Source organism: Globicephala melas, chromosome 19 (genome assembly GCF_963455315.2).
Source record: "Globicephala melas chromosome 19, mGloMel1.2, whole genome shotgun sequence".
Lineage (NCBI taxonomy): Eukaryota > Metazoa > Chordata > Mammalia > Artiodactyla > Delphinidae > Globicephala > Globicephala melas.
In genome coordinates, this window is record NC_083332.1 from 26,467,104 (window position 1) to 26,491,217 (window position 24,114).

The 24,114-nt window shown below is 36.7% G+C and overlaps 1 protein-coding gene across 3 annotated transcripts in view; it reads right to left on the reverse strand.

Moving 5' to 3' along the window:
* Positions 1-24,114, reverse strand: part of NETO2 (neuropilin and tolloid like 2) — a 71,861-nt gene that overhangs the window by 42,868 nt on the left and 4,879 nt on the right. For 2 of the 3 annotated variants that reach the window (XM_030833061.2, XM_060288713.1), the window contains exons 2-6: positions 17,333-17,389; positions 14,406-14,546; positions 13,495-13,743; positions 8,570-8,614; positions 8,359-8,486 (exon numbers count right to left, since the gene is read on the reverse strand). In XM_030833061.2, the coding sequence (XP_030688921.1) occupies positions 8,359-8,486; positions 8,570-8,614; positions 13,495-13,743; positions 14,406-14,546; positions 17,333-17,389 (620 nt within the window). The remainder of the gene's footprint in view (positions 1-8,358; positions 8,487-8,569; positions 8,615-13,494; positions 13,744-14,405; positions 14,547-17,332; positions 17,390-24,114) is intronic. The other variant, XM_060288712.1, reaches the window with a different exon arrangement.

A 24,114-nucleotide genomic window follows, 5' to 3' on the forward strand; every position in this document is an offset into this window, starting at 1 on the left:
CAACATATGGGGTCTTAAAGTTATTGTTTGGTTGCTGGTTCCTAATTTAATTGCATTTTTGTCAGAGGATGCTCTGCATGATACTAAGCACTGGTATGTACGGCAGACTTCCTTTTTCCATTCAGTGTATGGATCAGTTTCCATAAATGTTTCAGGCATGCTTGTAGAGAATGAAAATTCTCTGGATGTTGCAAGTCAAGATATCATGTTCCATTAGGCAAACTGTGTTGTTTAAATCTTCTAAGCCTTGACATTTTTTTTTTTGCATGCTTGATTAATTACTGAGAGTCAAAAAAAATTACATGCTATAATTGTGGATTTGTCAGTTTTCCTCAGAAACTGTCAATTCATGTTTTGTACATTTTGAGGCTATATTAATACATAAAATTTAAAATATATCTTCCTTGTGAATTCGTGACGATCTTGATTTCAATTTTAATAGCTGTATCAGCTCTTTTAGTATCTATTTTATTCCTATTTGTGTATTTTCAAAATTTCCTTTAGTTAACCTGAAACAGGATTTACTTGGATTTTACATATAGCAGCTGGTCCAATTATTATTTTTGCCCCCAAATACCTTAATTTTGCCCTCATTTTTTTTTATCCACACGCTGTTTCCAGTTTTTATTTCAATTTTACCATTTGAAACATTTATTTTGGAATAAATTATGTTTTATGGCTGTATTAATGCTTTTCTGTGAGGGAACCGTAACTCCTCAAATTTTAACATAATTTTGTGATACATATCTGGATATATGTAAATGACCTTTTGAATGTTACACTGTCATTGTTGAAGCATTTTAATTGTTTTTTTTTTGAATTTTATTTTATTCATTTTATTTGAATTCATTTTTTTACACAGCACGTTCTTCTTAGTCATCCATTTTACACATATTAGTGTATATATGTCAATCCCAATTCCCAATTCATCACACCACCCCCTCCACCCCACTTTCCACCATTGGTGTCCATACTTTTGTTCTCTGCATCTGTGTCTCAATTTCTACCCTGCAAACCGGTTCATCTGTACCATTTTTATAGGTTCCACATATATGCGTTAATATATGATATTTGTTTTTCTCTCTTTGCCTTACTTCATTCTGTATGACAGTCTCTAGATCCATCCACATCTCTCCAAATGACCCAATTTCGTTCCTTTTTATGGCTGAGGAATATTCCATTGTATATATGTACCACAACTTCTTGATCCATTCGTCTGTCGATGGGCATTTAGGTTGCTTCCATAACCTGGCTATTGTAAATAGTGCTGCAATGAACATTAGGGTGCATGTGTGTTTTTGAATTATGGTTTTCTCTGGGTATATGCCCAGTAGTGGGATTGCTGGGTCATATGGTAATTCTATTTTTAGTTCTTTAAGGAGCCTCCAAACCGTTCTCCATAGTGGCTGTATGAATTTATATTCCCACCAACAGTGAAAGAGGGTTCCCTTTTCTCCACACCCTCTCCAGCATTTGTTGTCTGTAGATTTTCTGATGATGCCCATTCTAACTGGTGTGAGGTGATACCTCATTGTAGTTTTGATTTGCATTTCTCTAATAATTAGTGATGTTGAGCAGCTTTTCATGTGCTTCTTTGCCATCTGTATGTCTTCTTTGGAGAAATGTCTATTTAGGCCTTCTGCCCATTTTTTGATTGTCTTGTTTGTTTTTTTAATATTGAGCTTCATGAGCTGTTTACATATTTTGGAGATTAATCCTTTGTCCGTTGATTCATTTGCAAATATTTTCTCCCATTCTGAGGGTTGTCTTTTCGTCTTGTTTGTAGTTTCCTTTGCTGTGCAAAAGCTTTTAACTTTCATTAGGTTCCATATGTTTATTTTTGTTTTTATTTCCATTACTCTAAGAGGTGGGTCAAAAAAAGATCTTGCTGCGATTTACATCAGAGTGTTCTTCCTACATTTTCTTCTAAGAGCTTTATAGTTTCCAGCCTTACATTTAGTTCTCTAATCCATTTGAGTTTATTTTTGTGTATGGTGTTAGGGAGTGTTCTAATTTCATTCTTTTACATGTAGCTGTCCAGTATTCCCAGCACCACTTATTGAAGAGACTGTCTTTTCTCCACTGTATATCCTTGCATCCTTTGTCATAGATCAGATGACCACAGGTGTGTGGGTTTATCTCTGGGCTTTCTATCCTGATCCATTGATCTATATTTCTGTTTTTATGCCAGTACCATACTCTCTTGATTACTGTAGCTTTGTAGTATAGTCTGAAGTCAGGGAGTCTGATTCCTCCAGCTCATTTCTTTCCCTCAATACTGCTGTGGCTATTCGCGGTCTTTTGTGTCTCCATACATGTTTTAAGATTTTTTTGTTCTAGTTCTGTAAAACATGCCATTGGTAATTTGATAGGGATTGCACTGAATCTGCAGATTGTTTTGGGTAGTACAGTCATTTTCACAATATTGATTCTTCCAACCCAAGAACATGGTACACATCGCTCCATCTGTTTGTATCATCTTTAATTTCTTTCATCAGTGTATTATAGTTTTCTGCATACAGGTCTTTTGTCTCCCTAGGTAGGTTTACTCCTAGGTATTTTATTCTTTTTGTTGCAACGGTAAATGGGAGAATTTCTTTAATTTCTTTCAGATTTTTCATCATTAGTGTATAGGAATGCAAGATATTTCTGTGCATTAATTTTGTACCTTGTAGTTTCACCAAATTCACTGATTAGCTCTAGTACTTTTCTGGTGGCATCTTTAGGATTCTCTATGTATAGTATCATGTCATCTGCAAACAGTGACAGTTTTACTTCTCCAATTTGTATTCCTTTTATTTGTTTTTCTTCTCTGATTGCCACAGCTAGGACTTCCAAAACTATGTTGAATAACAGTGGCGAGAGTGGACATCCTTGTCTTGTTTGTGATCTTAGAGGAAATGCTTTCAGTTTTTCACCCTTGAGAATGAGGTTTGCTGTAGGTTTGTCATATATGGGCTTTATTATGTTGAGATAGGTTCCCTCTATGCCCACTTCCAGGAGAGTTTTTATCATAAATGGGTGTTGAATTTTGTCAAAAGCTTTTTCTGCATCTCTTGAGATGATCATATGGTTCTTATTCTTCAATTTGTTAATATGGTGTATCACACTGATTGATTTGTGTATAATGAAGAATCTTTGCATCCCTGGGATAAATCTCACTTGATCATTGCATATGATCCTTTTAATGTGTATGTTGGATTCTGTTTGCTAGTATTTTGTTGAGGATTTTTGCATCTATGTTCATCAGTGATATCGGCCTGTAGTTTTCTTTCTTTGTGACATCTTTGTCTGCTTTTGGTATCAGGGTGATGGTGGCCTCGTAGAATGAGTTTGGGAGTGTTCCTTCCTCTGCTATTTTTTGGATGAGTTTGAGAAGGATGGGTATTAGCTCTTCTCCAAATGTTTGATAGAATTCACCTGTGAAGCCATCTGGTCCTGGACTTTTGTTTGTTGGGAGATTTTTAATCACAGTTTTAATTTCATTACTTGTGATTGGACTGTTCATATTTTCTATTTCTTCCTGGTTCTGTCTTGGAAGGTTATACGTTTCTAAGCATTTTTCCATTTCTTCCAGGTTGTCCATTTTATTGGCATAGCGTTGCTTGTAGTAGTCTCTTAGGATGCTTTGTATTTTGATGGTGTCTGTTGTAACTTCTCCTTTTTCATTTCTAGTTTTATTGATTTGAGTCCTCTCCCTCTTTTTCTTGATGAGTCTGGCTAATGTTTTATCAATTTTGTTTATCTTCTCAAAGAACCAGCTTTTAGTTTTATTGACCTTTTAGTTTTATTGTTTTCCTTTTTTCTATTTCATTTATTTCTGCTCTGATCTTTATGATTTCTTTCCTTCTACTAACTTTGGGTTTTGTTTCTTCTTCTTTCTCTGGTTCCTTTAGGTGTAAGGTTAGATTTGAGATTTTTCTTGTTTCTTGAGATAGGCTTGTATTGCTATAAACTTCCCTCTTAGAACTGCTTGTGTTGCATCCCATAGGCTTTGGATCGTCATGTTTTCATTGTCATTTGTCTCTAGGTATTTTTTGATTTCCTCTTTGATTTCTTCAGTGATCTCTTGGTTATGTAGTAACGTATTGTTTAGCCTCCACGTGTTTGTGTTTTTAAAGTTTTTTTCCCCTGTAACTGATTTCTAATCTCAGTGTTGTGGTCAGAAAAGATGACTGATATGATTTCAACTTTCTTACATTTACTGAGGCTTGATTTGTGATGCAAGATGTGATCTTTCCTGGAGAATGTTCCATCTGAACTTGAGAAGAAAGTGTAATCTGCTGTTTTTGGACGGAAAGTCCTATAAATATCAAGTAAATCTATCTGGTCTATTGTGTCATTTAAAGCTTGGGTTTCCTTATTAATTTTCTGTTTCGATGATCTGTCCATTGGTGTAAGTGAGGTGTTAAAGTCCTTTAGTATTATTGTGTTACTGTCAATTTCCTGTTTTATAGTTGTTAGCATCTGCCTTATGCATTGTGGTGCTCCTATGTTGGGTGCATATATATTTATAATTTTTATATCTTCTTGGATTGATCCCTTCATCATTATGTAGTGTCCTTCCTTGTCTCTTGTAACATTCTTTATTTTTAGGTCTATTTTATCTGATATGAGTACTGCTACTCCAGCTTTCTTTTGATTTCCATTTCCATGGAGTATCTTTTTCCATCCACTCACTTTCAGTCTGTATGTGTCCCTTGGTCTGAAGTGGGTCTCTTGTAGACAGCATATATATGGGTCTTGTTTTTGTATCCATTCAGCGAGCCTGTGTCTTTTCGTTGGATCATTTAATCCATTCACGTTTAAGGTAATTATCGATATGTATGTTCCTATTACCATTTTCTTGTTATGGGTTTGTTTTTGTAGGTCCTTTTCTTCTCTTGTGTTTCCCATGTAGAGAAGTTCCTTTAGCATTTGTTTAAATGTTCCTTTAGCTGGTTTGGTGGTGCTGAATTCTCTTAGCTTTTGCTTGTCTGTAAAGCTTCTGATTTCTCCATCGAATCTGAATGAGATCCTTGCTGGGTAATCTTGGTTGTAGGTTCTTCCCTTTCATTGCTTTAAATATGTCATGCTACTCCCTTCTGGCTTGTAGAGTTTCTGCTGAGAAATCAGCTGTTAACCTTATGGGAGTTCTCTTGTATGTTATTTGTCATTTTTCCCTTGCTTTCAATAATTTTTCTTTGTCTTTAATTTTTGCCAATTTGATTACTATGTGTCTCGGCGTTTCTCCTTGGGTTTATCTTGCCTGGGACTCTCTGCATTTCGTGGACTTGGATGGCTATTTCCCTTCTCATGTTAGGGAAGTTTTCAACTATAATCTCTTCAAATACTTTATCGGGTCTTTTCTCTCTCTCTTCTCCTTCTTGGACCCCTATGATGTGAATGTTGTTGCATTTAATGTTGTCCCAGAGGTCTCTTAGGCTGTCTTCATTTTTTTCATTCTTTTTTCTTTATTTTCTCCTGCAGCAGTGAAGTCCACCATTCTGTCTTCCAGGTCACTTATCTGTTCTTCTGCCTCAGTTATTCTGGTATTGATTCCTTCTAGTGTATTTTTCATTTTAGTTATTGTACTGTTCATCTCTGTTGGTTTGTTCTTTAACTCTTCTAGGTGTTTTTTCTTTAATTCTTCTAGGTCTTTGTTAAACATTTATTGCATCTTCTCGATCTCTGCCTCCATTCTTTTTCCGAGGTCCTGGATCATCTTCACTACCATTATTCTGAATTCTTTTTCTGGGAGGTTGCCTATCTCCACTTCATTTAGTTGTTTTTCTGGGGTTTTATTTTGTTCCTTCATCTGGTACATAGCCCTCTGCCTTTTCGTCTTGTCTATCTTTCTGTGAATGTGGTTTTTGTTCCACAGGCTGCAGGATTGTAGTTCTTCTTGCTTCTGGTATCTGCCCTCTGGTGAATGAGGCTATCTAAGAGGCTTGTGAAAGTTTCCTGCTGGGAGGGACTGGTGGTGGGTAGAGCTCTCTGTTGCTCTGGTGGGCAGAGCTCAGTAAAACGTTAATCCACTTGTCTGCTGATGGTTCGGTCTGGGCTCCTTCCCTGTTGGTTGTTTTGCCTGAGGCGACCCAACACTGGAGCCTACCCAGGCTCCTTGGTGGGGCTAATGGTGGACTCTGGGAGGGCTTACGCCATGGAACACTTCCCAGAACTTCTGCTGCCAGTGTCCTTGTGTCACTGTGAGACACTGCTACCCCCCGTCTCTGCAGGAGACCCTCCAACACTAGCAGGTAGGTGTGGTTCAGTCTCTTATGGGGTCACTGCTCCTTCCCCTGGGTCCCGACGTGTACACTACTTTGTGTGTGCCCTCCAAGAGTGGCGTCTCTGTTTCCCCCAGTCCTGCTGAAGTCCTGCAATCAAATCGTGCTAGCCTTCAAAGTCTGATTCTCTAGGAATTCCTTCTCCCATTGCCAGACTCCCAGGTTAGGAAGCCTGACATGGGGCTCAGAACCTTCACTCCAGTGGGTGGACTTCTGAGGTGTAAGTGTTCTCCAGTTTCTGAGTCACCCACCCAGCAGTTATGGGATTTGATTTTATTGTGATTGCGCCCCTCGGACCATCTCAGTGCAGCTTCTCCTTTGTCTTTGGATGTGGGGTATCTTTTTTGGTGAGTTCCAGTGTCTTCCTGTTGATGACTGTTCAGCAGTTAGTTGTGATTCTGGTGCTCTCAAAAGAGGGAGTGACAGCACGTCCTTTTACTCCGCCATTTTGAACCTTTGCCCTCATTCTTGAAAGACAGATTAGTTGGACATGGAATTTTCAAATTTTAGATTGCCAGTTAATTTTTTTTCCTTAGCACTTTGAAAACATAATTCTATTGTCATTTCTTCCAAGTTTCTTAATAAATTGCCACTGTCTCCCATCCTCAAACTACTTTCTGGGTAATTTTCTCAAATCTGTCTTTCAATACTATAATTTTTACTTGAGTAAGTTCCATTTGGTTATTTTTAAAGCATACTTGATACTTTTCTTTCTCATTCTTTTGATTACTAATGTAGGATATTTAAGACTTCAGTTCTTGGGGATCTAAGAAACTTCTGCTGTTATGCCTGTTAACTCACTCATGGTGGGTTGTTCACCTATGTTTTCTAATTTTAGGTTGTAAGCTTACTTCAGCAGTGTTTTAGCTATAGCAATCCTGTAGCCTACATGGTTATTTTGTATTTATCTTTTCAGGTGCCTCAAAAGGTTTAATAAGCCCAGGACCATTTTGTTCATTTTGGGGCTAAGTGGTTCCTGGGCTGAGCATGGAATGTAAATTCACATCCCAAGCTGTAATAAAGATATAGGTATAAACGGTTAGGGGAGACCTCAGCCTCACCCGCATCTTAAAGACTGAGCCCAGGATAAGCTTCTTTTTTACCAATTTGCGCTAGTGGAAGAGTTTTTCTAATCTACCATTTCATGGCAATAATCTCCCTTTGAGGGTTCCAGCTTCATGTGGCAGTCCTCTCAAAGGCCACACGAACCCTAGGCCTTTTATTTGTCTCAGTGTGGGTGATGCCAAGCTCCTGCAATATCTACCCTTGAGTAGTCATAGGTTACTGAAATCAGCAAGGGGCATTTGTACCATCGATTTCAGTTTACTGCTCTGATTTATAGCTCTTTCATTCTAGTTCATAAGAATTATCTTCTTTTTTGGAGCTTATCTATGGTTTTAAAAGGATATCTGTTATATTTTATCCAATGTTTCTAAGTGTTTTGTAATAGGTAGGTTTTCAGGTTATCTCATCCATCATATTACCAGAAACTTTAAATTTGATTTTCTTAATTCTTTAAATTCTCCTACCCTCTTTCTTTTCTGTTTACATATATAAACAATAAATATAATTTTAACTGTTACTATTCCTAGAAGTACAAACTAAAAGCAAAAAGCAGAAGTAGTCAGCAACCAGTCTCAACCTGTCAGAGTTATTTAAAAACATCCTTCCCTGTGGTACTTTCCAATAAAAACTCTATATGATTAGCAGAGGACAGCATGGTAAGAACAGAACTAAGATGATACTTAACTTTAACGTCTATGGCCTATTTTACCTCCTCATAGAGGTGTTTATGAATCTATGATCACACTGATCAATACCTATACTCTCCAAATAGGAACACACAGATTTTAAGAATCTTAAAATAAGAATATTAATGTATGCGTGACATTCCTGAAGTTTATGTTGTAGTTTATTTAACTACAACAATGCTGAGATGCTAGGTGTTCAATAATGTGACTGAAATAAAATTTTTAAGAAGTTGTAACGTCAGTGTAAATAATAAGTATCTGCATGAACCAAAATAATACATTATACAAATCACATCTTATTATGTTCTTCTTAGAAGTGACTGCATACTTAATACTACCTTAGCTTTTGGAGTAGCTTTAATCGTCCAGATGCAATCAACTGCTTGGCCAGGTTTTGTTTTTTCCTCTTGTTCTACCTGACTAGAACGTATTATTCCGTCAGCTCCTGACAGCTCAAACTGGCAATCTAGAAAGAACAGATGAATGATGTTCAAAGGAAAATAAGACTGATCAAAGATGCCATGAGGAAAAAGAGGTAATATACTAAACCTGGGATGGGATTTAAAATACCTCCTAGGTAAGTAAAGTCTGGATCTGTAACAGAGAAAAGAAGAAAGTCATTGGCATTGAGGTAGTTTAGAGTTACTTTAAGGCTTAATATCTTACGTTATGTCTAATGCTATACTTAACAAAGCAAGAGAAAGCTTTCATTTGTGTAAACTACAGACCACTGGCTATTTATGAGCATATTGAGGTGCTCATTTATAGGATCGATATTGTAAAAATGATAACCTTTATACTTTTGATCCAATTATGAACTAAAAACTTATTTATGCTACCTGAAAACTCACAACTCTATGTCAACTGCAGTAGCTAGTCCATTGATGGATGAATGAGTAAACAAAATGTAGTATAAATAATACAATGGAATATTATCCAACCTTAAAAAGGAATGAAATTCTGATACACGCTACAACATGGATGTGTGTGGAAACATTATGCTAAGTAAAATAAGCCAGACAGTTAAGGACACTATATGATTCCCTTAACTGAGGTCCCTAGATTAGTCGAATTCAGAGACTGTTTTCACAGGGCTGTAGGGAGGGAGGGATAGGGAGTTAAGTGTTTAATGGGGACAGAGTTTCAGCTTGGGATGACAAAAAAAGTTCTGGAAATGCACGGTGTGATGGTTGCACAACATTGTAAGTGTACTTAATGCCACTGACTTGTACACTTAAAAGGTTTAAGATAGTGAATTTTATGTTACATATAATTTATCCCACCACAGTAGCAGCTAGTAAGTTGTTTTTTTCACAATGGCAGGAAAAAGAGAGATGACTAGATGATATATAGGATAGTCTGCCCTATGAAATAGTTCATAGAAAACTGACAACCAATAGTTTATATCAAAATAACTGATTTAATGAAGCTGGCCAGGTATTTGATTTTTATGAACTAAATCAATTAACTGAATTGATTGACACTTTAGTATCAAAAGACATTACAAAGTCCTATATAGAGTCATATTTTTGCAAATAAGTTTAGACTGCCTGAAAGAAAAAACAAACATCTTAATCATTTGAATAATGCTTTAATGCTTTTAAAAATATTAAAAAACAAAGCCAGGCAACTTTATATGTAAAGATTGTCTGAAGAAATGCAGTTCTTTTTCTTCTATTAGTTTTATGTATCATGAGAGCAACTTCATATGGCTTATGGTTAAAATATAAATTATAATAAAATGCTAAGGATTTCTATACTATATTACCTTATATTTGCATTTTATAGTACTTCAGAGTTTCTACAGACCTTATGTTTAATATTATGCTAATGACAATAACATCAAGAAGATCATGTACTATTCTGTTTTATAGATGAGGAAACTGAATCAGAGAGATTATGACTTTTTTAGACCATATAATGGCAACGTCAGGACTAGATTCTAATTCTCTAGACAGTTTTTCTTACTGTAACATTTTTCTTTCTTACTCTTTCTTGCCTTTATAGTGTGGGTGATGATACCACAATTTTACCACTAAAAGAAAAAAAAAGTCAAAATAAATAGACAATTCGTAAATAGCTAAATCATGGCTGTCTAGTTATTTAAAGTCATATAAAGTAAATTTTGTCTAGGTATTTGTAAATAGGGATGAAACTTACTAACGATGATGAGAAATTAGTATCTTCTAAATAAATGAAATTATCTGAGCTACTGGTGATATTTGTTGAGGGAGAGGCTCTTAATGGATTGCTACGTCCTGGAAGTAACTGGGATAATTCTGGAAATTTTAGTGCAATAATGACAATGTCCTAGAATTCTTTCCTACCTGTGAAGAAATTCTGATTCACCTGCCAGACAGTTGCTATGACTTTCTACTCTAATGCTGTTTAAATTTAGATTTCTCTTTGACATTTCTCTGCAAAATTGCTGAAGTGTCGTCACTCCCTTTTATTTAGGGAGGTTGGGTTTAGATTATTAAGTTAAAAAAGAACAGTCTCTGTGATGTATGCTAGATTAAGCTAAAAATTTTACTCTTACTTTTTTTCAACATGTACTTTGATAACCATGCAGAAAGTCAGTGGTTAAGATTCTGCGCTTCCACTGCAGGGGACACAGGTTCGATCCCTGGTTGGGAAGATCCCGCATGCCACATGGCGTGGCCAAAACAACAAAGAAAACAATTTTAACAAGAATTGAGCAACCAGTTACATACAATAAACTGTGAATTAAAATAGGTTTAAACAGGCTAATTAAAAATTCTGAGATCTTTTAGACTAGCAATTTTTTCATTCTGGTGGGTTGATATATATGTCTTCTATCTGAATTTTCAAATTAAGCTTTTTTAGACTCCTGTTTGTAATTTTTAAAATTTATTTTTATTGTAGTAAAACATATAACATAATATTTATCCTTTTACTCATTTTTAAGTGTACAATTCAGTGGCATTAAGTACATTCACAATGTTCTGCCACCACCAGCACAATCCATTTAAATAAAAACTAAAGACAAATTTTAATATGATCCAGCAATTGCACTCCATGGTACTTAGCCAAATGAGTTAAAAACTTGTCCACACAAATACCTGCATATGGATGTCTACAGCAGGTTTATCTGTGGTTGCTAAAACCTGGAAGCAGCCAAGATATCCTTCAACAGAATGGATAAACAAACTGTAGTACCTCCATACAACGAAATATTATTCTGCACTAAAAAGAAACAAGCTACCAAGCCATGAAAAAACATGGAGGAACGTTAAGTAAATATTATTAAGTGAAAGAAGCCAATCTGAAAAGCCTACATACTGTATGATTCCAACCCTATGACGTTCTGGAAAGGGCAAAACTATGGAGACGGTAAAAAGATCAGTGGTTGTCGGGGTTGGGATGGGAGGGATGAATAGGTGGAGCCCACAGGATTTTTAGAGCAGTGGGAATACTCTGTATAATACTGTAATGGCAGACATATGTCACTATACATTTGTCCAAACCCATAGAATGTACGACACTAAGAGTGAACCCTAGAGAACAGAGGTATGGATACCAAGGGGGGAGGGTGGTGGGATGAATTGGGAGATGGGGATTGACATATATACATTATTGATACTATGTGTAAAATAGATAACTAACGAGAGCCTGCTGTATAGTACAGGGAACTCTACTCAATGCTCTGTGGTGACCCAAATGGGAAGGAAATCCAAAAAGGAGAGGATATATGTATACGGATGGCTGAAAAAAAAAACCCCAAAAAAAGAGTGATGTAACCCTAATGTAAAATATGGACTTCGGTGATGATGTGTCAATGCAGGTTCATCAGTTGTAACAAATGTACCCCTAGTGCAGAATGTTCATTTTAGGTTTTGGAGGTAGCTGTGTGTGTGGGGGGGTGGTTAGGAGGTATATGGTAACTCTGCACTTTCTGCTCAGTTTTGCTGTGAGCCTAAAAACTGTTCTAAAAAAAAAAAAGAATAAATTTTACTTTTTGAAAATGTTATCGTTTTGACATTGAGAACATAAATACTTAAGTAACACTTAAAAATACCATTAACACATTTACTAACAGGGAAAAAAAAGGTGACTACATTGTTCAGGCAAAAAAGCTGGTAACCTAGCTGAAAGAATAGCATGATCTCTGTTATATAAAATAAACAAAATAAACAGATATAGAAAAACATCTGAAGGGATACACACCATATTGTTAATACCGGTTTTTTATTTATAGGGTGATAAGGTTATGGATATTTTCATTTGGATATGATTTAATTTTTTTAAGTTAGCAAATTTCTTGCACGAAAACATAAATAAAAGCAAAAAGATTATATAATTCTATAATCTTTACATAAATAAAAGCAAAAAGATTATATAATTTTATAATTATATAATTGTTACATTAAGTTACTTTTTCATCTTATTAAGTTTGTAAACTCTTGGAAGACAGGAGCAATAACTAGTGTATCTTTGTGCTGCCACATTAGGGATATGCATATCTTTACAGTAGACAGGCTTTGAGGACTATAAAGTGTTCCCACATAACCGTGTGGTAGGTAAGATAGAGTATGCTGATAGGTGGGCGTGCTCTCCCACCACCCAAATATATGTCCACATCCTAATCATCATAACCTATGAATACTACCTTATAAGATTAAAAAAAGTCAATATTACATTTTAAGGCAAAGGATGTGATTAAGCTAAGGATTCTGAGAAGACAGGGAATGTGAAGATGGAGGCAGACATTGGAGTGATGAGGCTACATGTCCAGGAATGCTGGGGCAGCCACAAGAAGCTGCAAGAGGCTAGGAATGGATTCTCCCCTGGAGTTCCCACAGGGAACATGACCCTGCTGGATTCTGGCCTCCAGAACTCTGAGAAAATAAAGTACTGTTGTCTTCAGCTGCCCAGTTTCTGGGAATTAGTTATGGTGGCCTCAGGAAGATATTCCCATCTTAGCAACAGCAACTCTTAGGCACAGCTCTGTGCTTAATAGTAAATTTTATAGCTAGTAGGTGGCAGAGAAAGGATTCACACCCAGATCTTTTGCCTCCAAGTGCAGAGCGCTATTCTTTCTATTGCTCAGTATTTTCTAGAGACTGTTTATTCAAATGAGTAATTGAATCATTCCAATGGAAAAAACCTGCCAAAATAATTTTTGGTATAGATCATGAAAATAAGACAATTTGTTGAATTATTTTTTAAATGTATTTATTTGTGATATCTTTGGCATTTGATATATGCTATAAAACATACAGAAATCTAAGAAATAATGAGACACCATCTATGATATACTTCAAAATTCAAGTGACATAGTTTTAGTTCTAATTTTTTGTTAAGTTTTTATTTATTCATGGACTGATTTCCCTTTGACCTTTCTAACTTCTTTAAAGCCTTGATTTGATTACCTTGACTGAATTATCTCTTTTCTAGCCTTAAGATTCTAAAACCAGAGTGAGACCTAGCCACTGAAATAATAACTTCTTTACCTGGAATAAACGAATATTTTGCTCGAAATCCTAGTCCTTCAAGTTCTTCATCAGAACTGAACTTAATCCACATGAATCTCCCTGTTGATCTAATTAATGGAGGGCTTTTCACACCACAGTAACGATCTACAAGTGGAGAGAAACCAAACGGCCCATCTCGAACTTCCAAGTTATCAAACCGACATTCAAATGATGGTTCTATATAATAATGTTCATCAAAGGTCAACTCTATTCTTTGACGTGGAGCAGCTAGAAAATAAGAGTAAGCAAATTAGGGCAACGCAAACAAGAAAAAGTAAAAATGGCCTGACACAAGTGAGAAAAGCACAACAACTGCTCTGTTACTGTTTCATAGATGAGGATCATAATGAGAACTGTTATATATAAAATTCATGATAAATGTTACATTGTATATTAATAATATAATCATAATGCTACTCCGTAGAACTATAGTAATCTTTCCCTTTGGCATAATGTTATTTATTAAATTGAATGTACTTAATTGATTAAAATTAGAGTTGAGAAGCTAATGCTTAGTTCATGAGATACAATGTACCATGATGAATAGAAAAACAGAAGAAATGAAAGAAACATATAATGTAACTATGGACATAAATTTGCAGAAAGGCTAATAAGAGATACCAGTAAGCTTAGGTTTCTTATCAGAGAAGTTTCTCATATATACTGATGCATCTAGTTAAATTATATTTTAGGAGATCCAAAATTCCTATAAAATTTCAACCATTATTTTTTTAATGTCAGTATTAAGAAATATTTATAATGACTACAGTTTAATTAAAATACATATTTAAATTTTGTTCAAACTGGTTTAACCAGGGCACTTAACCAATATATTTAGTTTTACAATAAGTAAAAATTCATCCAACGAAAGACAGAAATTGGTCAAATACCTTCCAAAATGTAGATACATTCCTTGTTTGGTGGATATGAGTCAGGATAATTTGGTGAAGCAAAATGACCTCCATTGCTGGTTCGAACCCAAATGCCACACTGGGTTGCAGGAATGTGCTTGATTCCAATATTTTGTCCATCTTAGGGAAACATGTAAAACATCACTTATAGTTCCCCCCACAGCTTCCCCAAACAACTGCCCACTCTGTTACACACATATATATATAATTTTTAAGAACCACTGACAAATTCAGCATAACAAATTGAATATAGAAGTGAAATGAAGGTGAAGATGGTATGCTGTGCTGGCTAGAAGCATTTGCTCTAGAGGACAAGTTTGCCATGTATAAGAACAGGGAAATAAAATGCGTAGATTTTACAAGGGCAAAACCATGTGGGAGAATCTGATAAATCAGTAAAACTCTATAAAATTCAATTCTGACATAAAAATAAAAGGACCCCAGGAATTTATCTCTGGTGTGGTACCTCTACATTTAGTTTAGGACGAAGTCAAATAAGATTCAAAGATTACCAAGGGATTTTATTTTAGTTAAAGGTTGTAGATTGAACACATGCATTTGGCTCTGCTCCTTCTTCAAAGTCCACTTAAACGACAGTAAACAATTTTTTTAACGGCGTAAACCCATAAGTACAAAGAGGTGGATGCAATAATAACAACTGGCAGCACTAGGTATCTCTGGCAGTGGGCGAGGAGGTGGTGAAGTTGGGCTTTTTAAAAACATGAGGCTTGGTTAAAAGTCTCTTTGGAATCAATTTGATTTCTAATACCCTCCCCTACTCCACAAATCTAAGTAGCTGCTGCTCTATCACCATATCAGAAAATGAGACTATTTCTTTGGAGAAGGTACACAGGGTTGCTGGACCAGGGGACACCAGGCACAGCTGAGGGTAAAAATACCAACCTGAAAACAGGGAGATGAGGTGAATGTTAACATGCTGAACCACACCTCCCGTCTCTTCCCCCACTCAACTTCCCAAAGGCCTCTTGATCAGATGTAGAGCCTCTAAGCAGGAAATGGAATCTTAATCTTTTCTGGGGAATCTAATAAGCCCAAAGAAAAAGACTCAAGGATGTGGACTTGGTCACTCACCAGGGAGGGTGGCAGTAAAGAAGCCCTGTCTACACTTGCAGACAGCTAACGAGCAGATCTGCATGCTCCTCTCATAACTATGAAAGGCATTCAAGGAGCACCAGACATTTGACGAAAGCCTCTAATATGAAAAACAGATTAAAAACAAACAAAAAAGCAACTCTGAGGATACAAAGATTATAGAATATTAAAAAAAAGCACTAAACAAAACGATCATTTAATCTCCTCAGAGAACAAGAGAGTACAGTTGACCCTTGAACAACATGGGATTGAACTGCGTGGGTGCGCTCACTACTTGGTCTGCAGTCAGCTGAATGTGAGGATGCGGAACTGCGAATACAGAGGCAGGTTTTGACTATGTGGGGATCAACACCACTCAGCCCTGCATCGTTCAAGGGTCAAATGTATATCGATAAGACAAGAACAAGGCATACTCTAAAAAACAGAATATTTAGAAAACAAATGAAAGCTTTTAAAAATAGAAGAAATGAAAAAAATATCATGTTTGGAGCAGAGGTCCATAAACTATGGCCCTGGACCAAATCTGGCCTGCTGCCTGTTATTGTAAATCAAGTTCACTGGACTATATCCATGCCCATTCATGTGCGTACTGTACTGTCTATGGCTGTTTTCACCCTACAACTACAGATCTGAATAGGTGCTCCTTCGACTACAAAGGTCTTCAAAACCTTAAATGATTACTATCTGGCCCTTTATAGAAAAAAGTTTTCCAATTCTTGGTTTAGCAGATAAAGTTGAGGAAGTCTCAGTGTAGACTACTGAGAAGAAAACAGTTAAAAGAGAAATGGAAAACAGAAAAGATTTTTTAAAAAAGTAACTTAATAATAAGAGTTCCTTGAAGACAGAAGAGAGAAAAATGGAGAAAAGGGAATTTTAAAAATTAAACAAGAAAAAAGGGAAAGAAAAATTTCCTACATCCAAAGACAAAATTTTCATATTGAAAAAGCCCAACGGGTGAATTGACGTAAACCCTGAAGAGATGTAACCAGAATTATAACAATACTGATGCGGGTGCTGTGGCACAAAGTTAAAAGAACACTTGTATGTGGTAGGTGGTGAAGAGGAGGTGCATGAAACAGATCAATTCTCATCCCGCATGGTGGGAAAATTATTTTCTACTACCTGAAACTGAAATAACCAAGAAGAGCTGTATGGTATGTTATTTAGAAGTATGCAGGAAAATACCAAAAGAATCAGCTATGAGTGGCTATCTCCATGGAGAAATGGGGTGATAGGCTGGGGGACTGATTTTTCCTAATTAACTTTATAGAATGCTTTGACTTTTGTCATGTGTATGTATAACTTTGATGAAAATAAAAATAAGTCAGGTTATTTAGGAAATGTACTAAACTCTGACATGAATATCTGGCTCAAAACTCACACTAGCTAATCCTCTTTCATAAACAAGGACAATTAGAACAGGTCCCCAGGGCTTTGAATAAGCTATTGATGGAAACGTTTCATTTGTCTACACTGGAAAAAGGGATTTTAATTTTTGCTTAGTGATAAAGCATGAATCTCATTTGATTTTTGGACATAATCCATAGTGTTCTAGGAGTCACTAGTTATGCCAATTTTTTAAATTTATCAATGCAAGACTTTATGTTAACAATTTACTCTGGCTAACTGCAGCTGAACCTAGCCGAACTGAGGCTGACAGGTTGATGGAAAGCCTCAGGTCACTGGAACACCCCAGAGGGATTATGGAAATAGTACTCAAAAGTTGAAATCCTTCCAAATAAGCCATCCCACTGTCCTGAACATGCAGTAAATTAGCACTGTAAGGTCTTTACCTTGGGTCTTTTGGGCCACAGCAATCCCTTCCACTACAAGTATTGTTATTAACAACACTAGAGAAATAAAAGAGAAGAGAAGTTAAAAAGTTGAATCTACATTAGATTTTACCAAGTTTATAAGAAAAATCAGGTGACAAAAAAAGATGAACTAAAACTCCCTATTTCTTACTAACATTCACTCTCAAGATTTTTAAGTGTTAAATGTTATGTTGAGTTACTATTTGACACTTAAGAGAACCCAAGAAAAAATGTAATTGGTATTATACTCATTTATACAAGCACTAATAGTACATTTTCAATTTATGATGGATTAAAAAACACATACTTTTTTTTAACAACAAACTAAGCTGACCCCAATTATCCCGTATTTATTTTACTGTCTCCTCAAAGACTTTACATGCATAATGGCTAGCTTTGCAATGTATTATGCCAGTAAAAGTTCAATTAGATTATTTGACTTGTGAGAACACTCATAATAAAGACAGAAGTAAGGGGGCAGCAGTTTCCTAGAAATCAATTTAAGACACTCTATAGCTGTGCGGTACAGCGCTGTGTCCTGCATTACGAAAGCTAGCATTATTTAGAAAATGGAGCTTCTCCCCACCCCCCGCCCCCAAGTTTAACATTTCTGATACCCAATGAACAATATATTGTTTTGTATATGTTTGTGTTTTGAAGATAACATGTTATTTTTAAGAATGATGCACTGATATCTTTTACTCTCCCTTTCAATGGAAACCACACTATCAGCCTCCTGTGTAAACTGGAGTTTTTATTATTCATTCGGTCAGCAAGCACATACAGAGTACCTACTGGATACCAGGCACTGAGGATACACAGATTGAGGCAGGGGAGAAATACAGCAAAACAGTTAAAAGAGAATGGACTTCAGGAGTTAGGTGGATCCAGGTTGGGGTTCAAGTTTTGCTCTGTACCAGCTGTGAGGCCTTTCCAACTCAGTTTACTTATTTGTAAAACGGGGATGTTGTGCTAATAACACCAATACCACAAGGTTGTTGCGAAGATTAAATGAGGTGATGCACACTGCACAAAGCCCTTTATATGTGCCAGACATTCTGCTAAATAAATGATAGATTTTAGGACAAACTGCCATCCTTAAGGAGTCAACCTATTGTCAAAGACAACCCACAATACATGGTGAAAGGAGTTTAACAGGGGTCATAACAGAAAGCACAATTGAAGCAGAAAAGGGAACCATTCATTCAGCTGGGGGTTAAGAGGAATAGAGGAAAGCTTTAGAAAAAAAAGGTATATTCTAGTGGGACTGGATAGAACTTCTACCCAGGAGAGGGAGAAAGAAACAGCTTAGACAAAAACATGGAGCCATGAGCACTTATCTATAGGCGATATTAGTGAAATTCTGAGTACAATAGTACAGTTAGCATGTGGAGGGGAAAGTGGTACATCACGTTAGAAATAGTAGGATGAGATCCAACTGTAAAAAGCCTTGAATACCATGCTAAAGAGTTTGGACCTTTGACTACAAGGAGAAATCACTGTGAGTTTTTAAACTAGAGAGTGACATTATCACATCTGTGTTTCAGACCACTAATCTTCATGGCTGTGTGGAGTCTAAATTTTTAAAAAGAGAGGTCATTTAGGAAGCAAAGATGATATGGTCTTGAAGCAGAGCAGTGGTAGTGTAAATGGGAAGGAGGAGATACTTATAACATGATTCAGATATAAAGTCAACTGCAATTGGTGACTTAAAGGATGTCTAGGGGTGAGGGAGATGGAGGCACTAAAGAGATTGCTAGTTAAGTGACTGGTAGATGGTCAAGCCATTGTTCACTCAGTAGCATGTACCCAGCATCTACTACCCAAAGTCACCAATATACAAAGAGTTCTTGTCATCTTACGCTGTTTACATCTTATAATCTAATCATACATCTTCATCTTTGGTTACCTGTATCCTTGTTGACCTTTGTTTCCTGTCTTCTCTCAACAACTTTAATTTCCCCTCCCTTTCTTTGGTTGCTAGCAGTGTTGAAGATCTCATGCTATGTAGGAACAATTCTTCCTTCAAACTCTTAACATCCTGGCACTGGATCAGAGTTAGAGGAATGGATTTTGAACCATTTTTAAAAAACAAAAAACCCAGAAGATTTCTGATCAAAAAGAAAAACTAGGGACTTCTCTGGTGGCGCAGTGGTTGGGAATCCACCTGCTAGTACAGGGGACACGGGTTCGAGCTCTGGTCCAGGAAGATCCCACATGACGTGGAGCAACTAAGCCCGTGTGCCACAACTACTGAGCCTGTGCTCTGGAGCCTGCGAGCCATAACTACTGAGCCTACGAGCCACAACTACTGAAGCCTGCACATCTAGAGCCCATGCTCCGCAACAAGAGAAGCCACAGCAATAAGAAGCCCACACACCGCAACAAAGAGTAGCCCCCGCCCATCACAACTAGAGAAAGCCTGCCCGCAGCAATGAAGACCCAACACGGCCAAAAATAAAGATAAATAAAATACATTAAAAAAAAAGAAAAGAAAAACTAGGGAATTCCCTGGCAGTCCAACGGTTAGGACTCTGTGCTTTCACTGCCAAGGGCCTGGGTTCAATCCCTGGTTGGGGAACTAAGATCCTGCAAGCCATGAGGCACAGCCAAAAAAAAAAAAAAGGCTTCCCTGGTGGCGCAGTGGTTGAGAGTCCGCCTGACAATGCAGGGGACACAGGTTCGTGCCCCGGTCCGGGAAGACCCCACGTGCCGCAGAGCGGCTAGGCCCGTGAGCCATGGCCGCTGAGTCTGCAAGTCCGGAGCCTGTGCTCAGCAACGGGAGAGGCCACAACAGTGAGAGGCCCGCGTACCGCAAAAACAACAACAAAAATCTAGGGTAACGTTAGATATTTGACAATTCAGCAAATATCACAACCATCTGTACCAATGTATCTTGATAGAGGACACTATTCCCCAACGCATATCATCCCAGTCAGGTGATACAGAACTGGTCAAAATTTTGTGATTATACCTTTCCTCCTGATTCACGGGCATAACAATTTACCAATTTTTAAATTTATAATTCACAGTATTTAAGCAAGTAATACAAAACCAGGCAGAAAGGGAAAGTAAGAAATCAACAAACTGAAACCAGGAGAGCAACAGTAAAACTACGGTAAAAAGATGAATTGTGCCTAGAAAATTATTCTACATAATGACTAATAAAAATTTGGCTTTGTAAAACACTTGATTTATGGAATTTACACAGAATATACAACTGAGGTAGAAAAAATCACATTAAAAATAAAATTACAAGACCAAATAACCCTATTAAATCTTCTCTACTTTATTTAGGGTGTTGCTCACAATTTCCCCCTGCCAAATGTTTAAAACAGCTATTCACAACTCTTATCAACCAAATGAACTGTTGCCACTGAATTAAAAAAAATGATATATAAATAAGGCAAATTTGCACAACAGTTAGGGACAGAAATATTTAGTGATAGCTATGGTGATATAGTGGTGACTATTAATCATTCTAAATTTGGTGTCATAAGAAACAGTTTTCGCTTAGTTGTATAACAGGATCTTTGTAAGCTGCTTCCTATAATCAGGCTGAGACAGTAAAACAAACTCTACTGATGCCAAACATTGGAATTATCTAGTACATGAAACAGTGCTGTCGTGCTCTGTTCTGTCCTTAATCCCAATCTATGTGCCACTTGTTCCCTTCTTTCTCTTACCAAAAGGGTCAATAATTTCTCAAATCCAGAGATACCTCACACTTTGAATTCAAAGACAACGTACCCAGGAAGGCACTAATTCTTTAAGGCAGAAATATATGCCAAAATAAAAATTCTAAACTCCACAACCACAGAGTTTGGTTATGCAGAGAACCGCCTGTGATCTGATGCTTGGAAAAAGGTACTGTCCACCACTTATGACCTCACCTCTGGTTCTGGAGTTTAATGTAGTGTAGTTTAATAACCAGTGTACAGATCTGACTTAAAAATGAAGGCTTAAATGATAAAGACAGGTGATAGTCAAGGTATTAAATACAAATCCTCCAAGGTACTCCTTTTAACCCTGAATCATGGTTATCAGAGTTCTCTACTGCAATCCTGTCCCCAGACCTTCCAGTTTAAGGCCGTACTCTCCAATCAACTAAAAATCAAGGTCAGGTTTATTCTTTCCACTGTTACTTAATAGTGGCAACTCTGGCCAATGCAATAAATACTGGAAAGGAGACAAAATTATTATTTATAGACAATGTTATTTTAAAACCTAGAAGTCCCAAGAGAATTACTTGGAAAATGATTACACCTATTAAAAGGAAGAGAGTAAGACCAAAATAAATTACACAAACAAGTAAGTAAATAAATTTAACACAATGGAGAATATGTTTTGGATAATAAAACAATGTAAAAGTAACATTTCTTCCCAGTAAGTCATACAATATTTAATGATGTTTTAATAAAAATCTTAGTGTGTTTTTTTGGTACTTAAAATGCTTCTGATGGTCATCTTAAATACTTTTTTATAGTGGCCAAGGAAAATATAAAAATAAAAGACTAAAATACATAAAAATAATATACTTACTATAAAGCTACAGTAATTATAAAATGTAGCCACGGTAGAGGAAGAAATAGATGATCTGTCAACAAACATTACTAGCGTCCACTGTATTTCAGGCAGTGAGTCAGTCCCTGGAACTACAATGAACCAAGAAGACATGGTCCTTATTCTCAAGGGGCCTTTAGATAAGAAAATGGAAGAGGAAAAGCTCAGAAACAGAATACATATCCCAGAATTTATTAAAATATATGTGATATTTGAAACACTTGGTGAGAAGACAGTTTTAATAAATGGTTCTGGGATAACTTGTTAATTATTTGGGAAAAAAAAGTAGGTCCCTACTTCAAGCTATCAATAAGTAGGAAAATAAATAGCAGATTGAAAAAAACATTATATTTATACTTTTGGGAGAACACCTTCATTTACAAAAGACAGGAACATAAATAAAAACTACAAACAGATGGGATAAAAGATTATGCCACCAGGAAAATGTGCCAAAAAAATGCAGAAATTCTGCCTTACTAATATTAAAAAGAATGTAGATTCTAGTGTTGGTCAGGATATAGGAAACTGACTTATTCTGCCACTGGATTGTAAACTGGCACAGCTTTTGGGAGGTTAATCTGGTAATGTATATCAAGGCTTAAAAATGTACAAATCCTACTCAGCAGTTCTTCCAGATCCGAGAAATGAATCATTGGGACAGTAGTTCTCAGACTTTAGTGTGCATCATATTCATCTGGAGGGCTTATTAAAATAGACTTGGTGGGGGGTTACTTCCAGAGATTTTGATCCAGTAGGTCTGGGGGTGGGGCTTGAAAACTTGCATTTTAACAAATTCCCTAGTGATGCTGAAGCTGTCGGCCCTGGCACAACACTTTGAAGACCACTACAACAGGAGAGTGACAGTACACTGAAAGAAACAGAAACAAGTTGCCTGTTTTCTCCTACACACGTGTAGGAGCACGTGTGGGCCAAGATGGATGGGGCGGGGCAGAGGGTGGGCACAAGGAGTTGATGAGTTGATTTTGGAAATGCTGGTGAATGCTCTACTACATATATGTATGTATATGTATTCTTATAATGTCCCTACAAATATCTCTTGTTTCTGAACATCTGCACTTGCCACGGACCTCCCTCTGCTTCTACAAAATAATGTTCACACTGCTAAAAATCTGCTTTTTCTAGGAACTCTCCCAAGGTTAATTTTATTAGATAGCATTCATACTTTTCACTTCTGTAACTCTCTATCTCTGTATGGTTTTGTTTCTTTCACTGATTTTGCACACTCCTATTATGTTAGCATAAGGTTTGGCATGAGTAATAAAAAACCCAAACTAGTAGTTTAAACAAGATAGAGTATATTTCTCTGACAAGTAAACAAACTGTGCAGGTAAGTAGTCAGGGCTAGAGTGGTGGCTATACCATTACTAGGGACCTAAGCTCCTTCTGTCTTATTGCTCAGTTGTGCGTGACTTTCATTTCCAGGCTCATCTTATGGTCCAATATAGATGCTAGAGTGCCAGGTTCCATATCTTCTTTACAGCTACCATGTCTGCATTACAGTCAGCAAGAATGAAGAAATGACACAGGGCATTCCTCCTTCCTTTAAAAACTTTTGCCCAGAATCCACAATGATATCAAAATAAAAATTTTAACTGAACAACAGATATACCACCACTTCCCCAAAGTTGAACCCACATCTAACTGGTCAGACTTATTTAGTCACATGGCTACACTTAATCCTAAGGAAAGCTGGAAAATCTAGTATTTATTTTGGGTGGTTGTGTGCTTAGTTAAAATTCAGAGAATCACTGAAAGGTAAAATGGATACTGGAAGAAAACTGGCTATTTCTGCCATAGTCCCCTATAGCCTACTCTGTCCCCGGCAGCCAGAGATCCTTTCAAAACATAAATCAGATCACATCACAGCCTTTCATAAAATCTTCCAACAGAGTCCCATTACATCTAGAATAAATCCATACTCCATATTCTGACTTCAGAGGTCCTATGTGGTGTGGCACCTGACCATCTATGGCTACACAGGTCTTCTTCCCATTACTTTAACACACCAAGCTAATTCTAGCCATAGGGACTAGTTATTCCTTCTGCCTAGACTCTCTGTGCATGGCTGGTTCCTTCCTGTTATTCAGGTCTTCTGAGGCCTCTCCGACTGCTAAAGAAGCTCTACATTTTCTTCTTCATCTTGTTTTATTATACAAATAATATTTTAATTATTACTT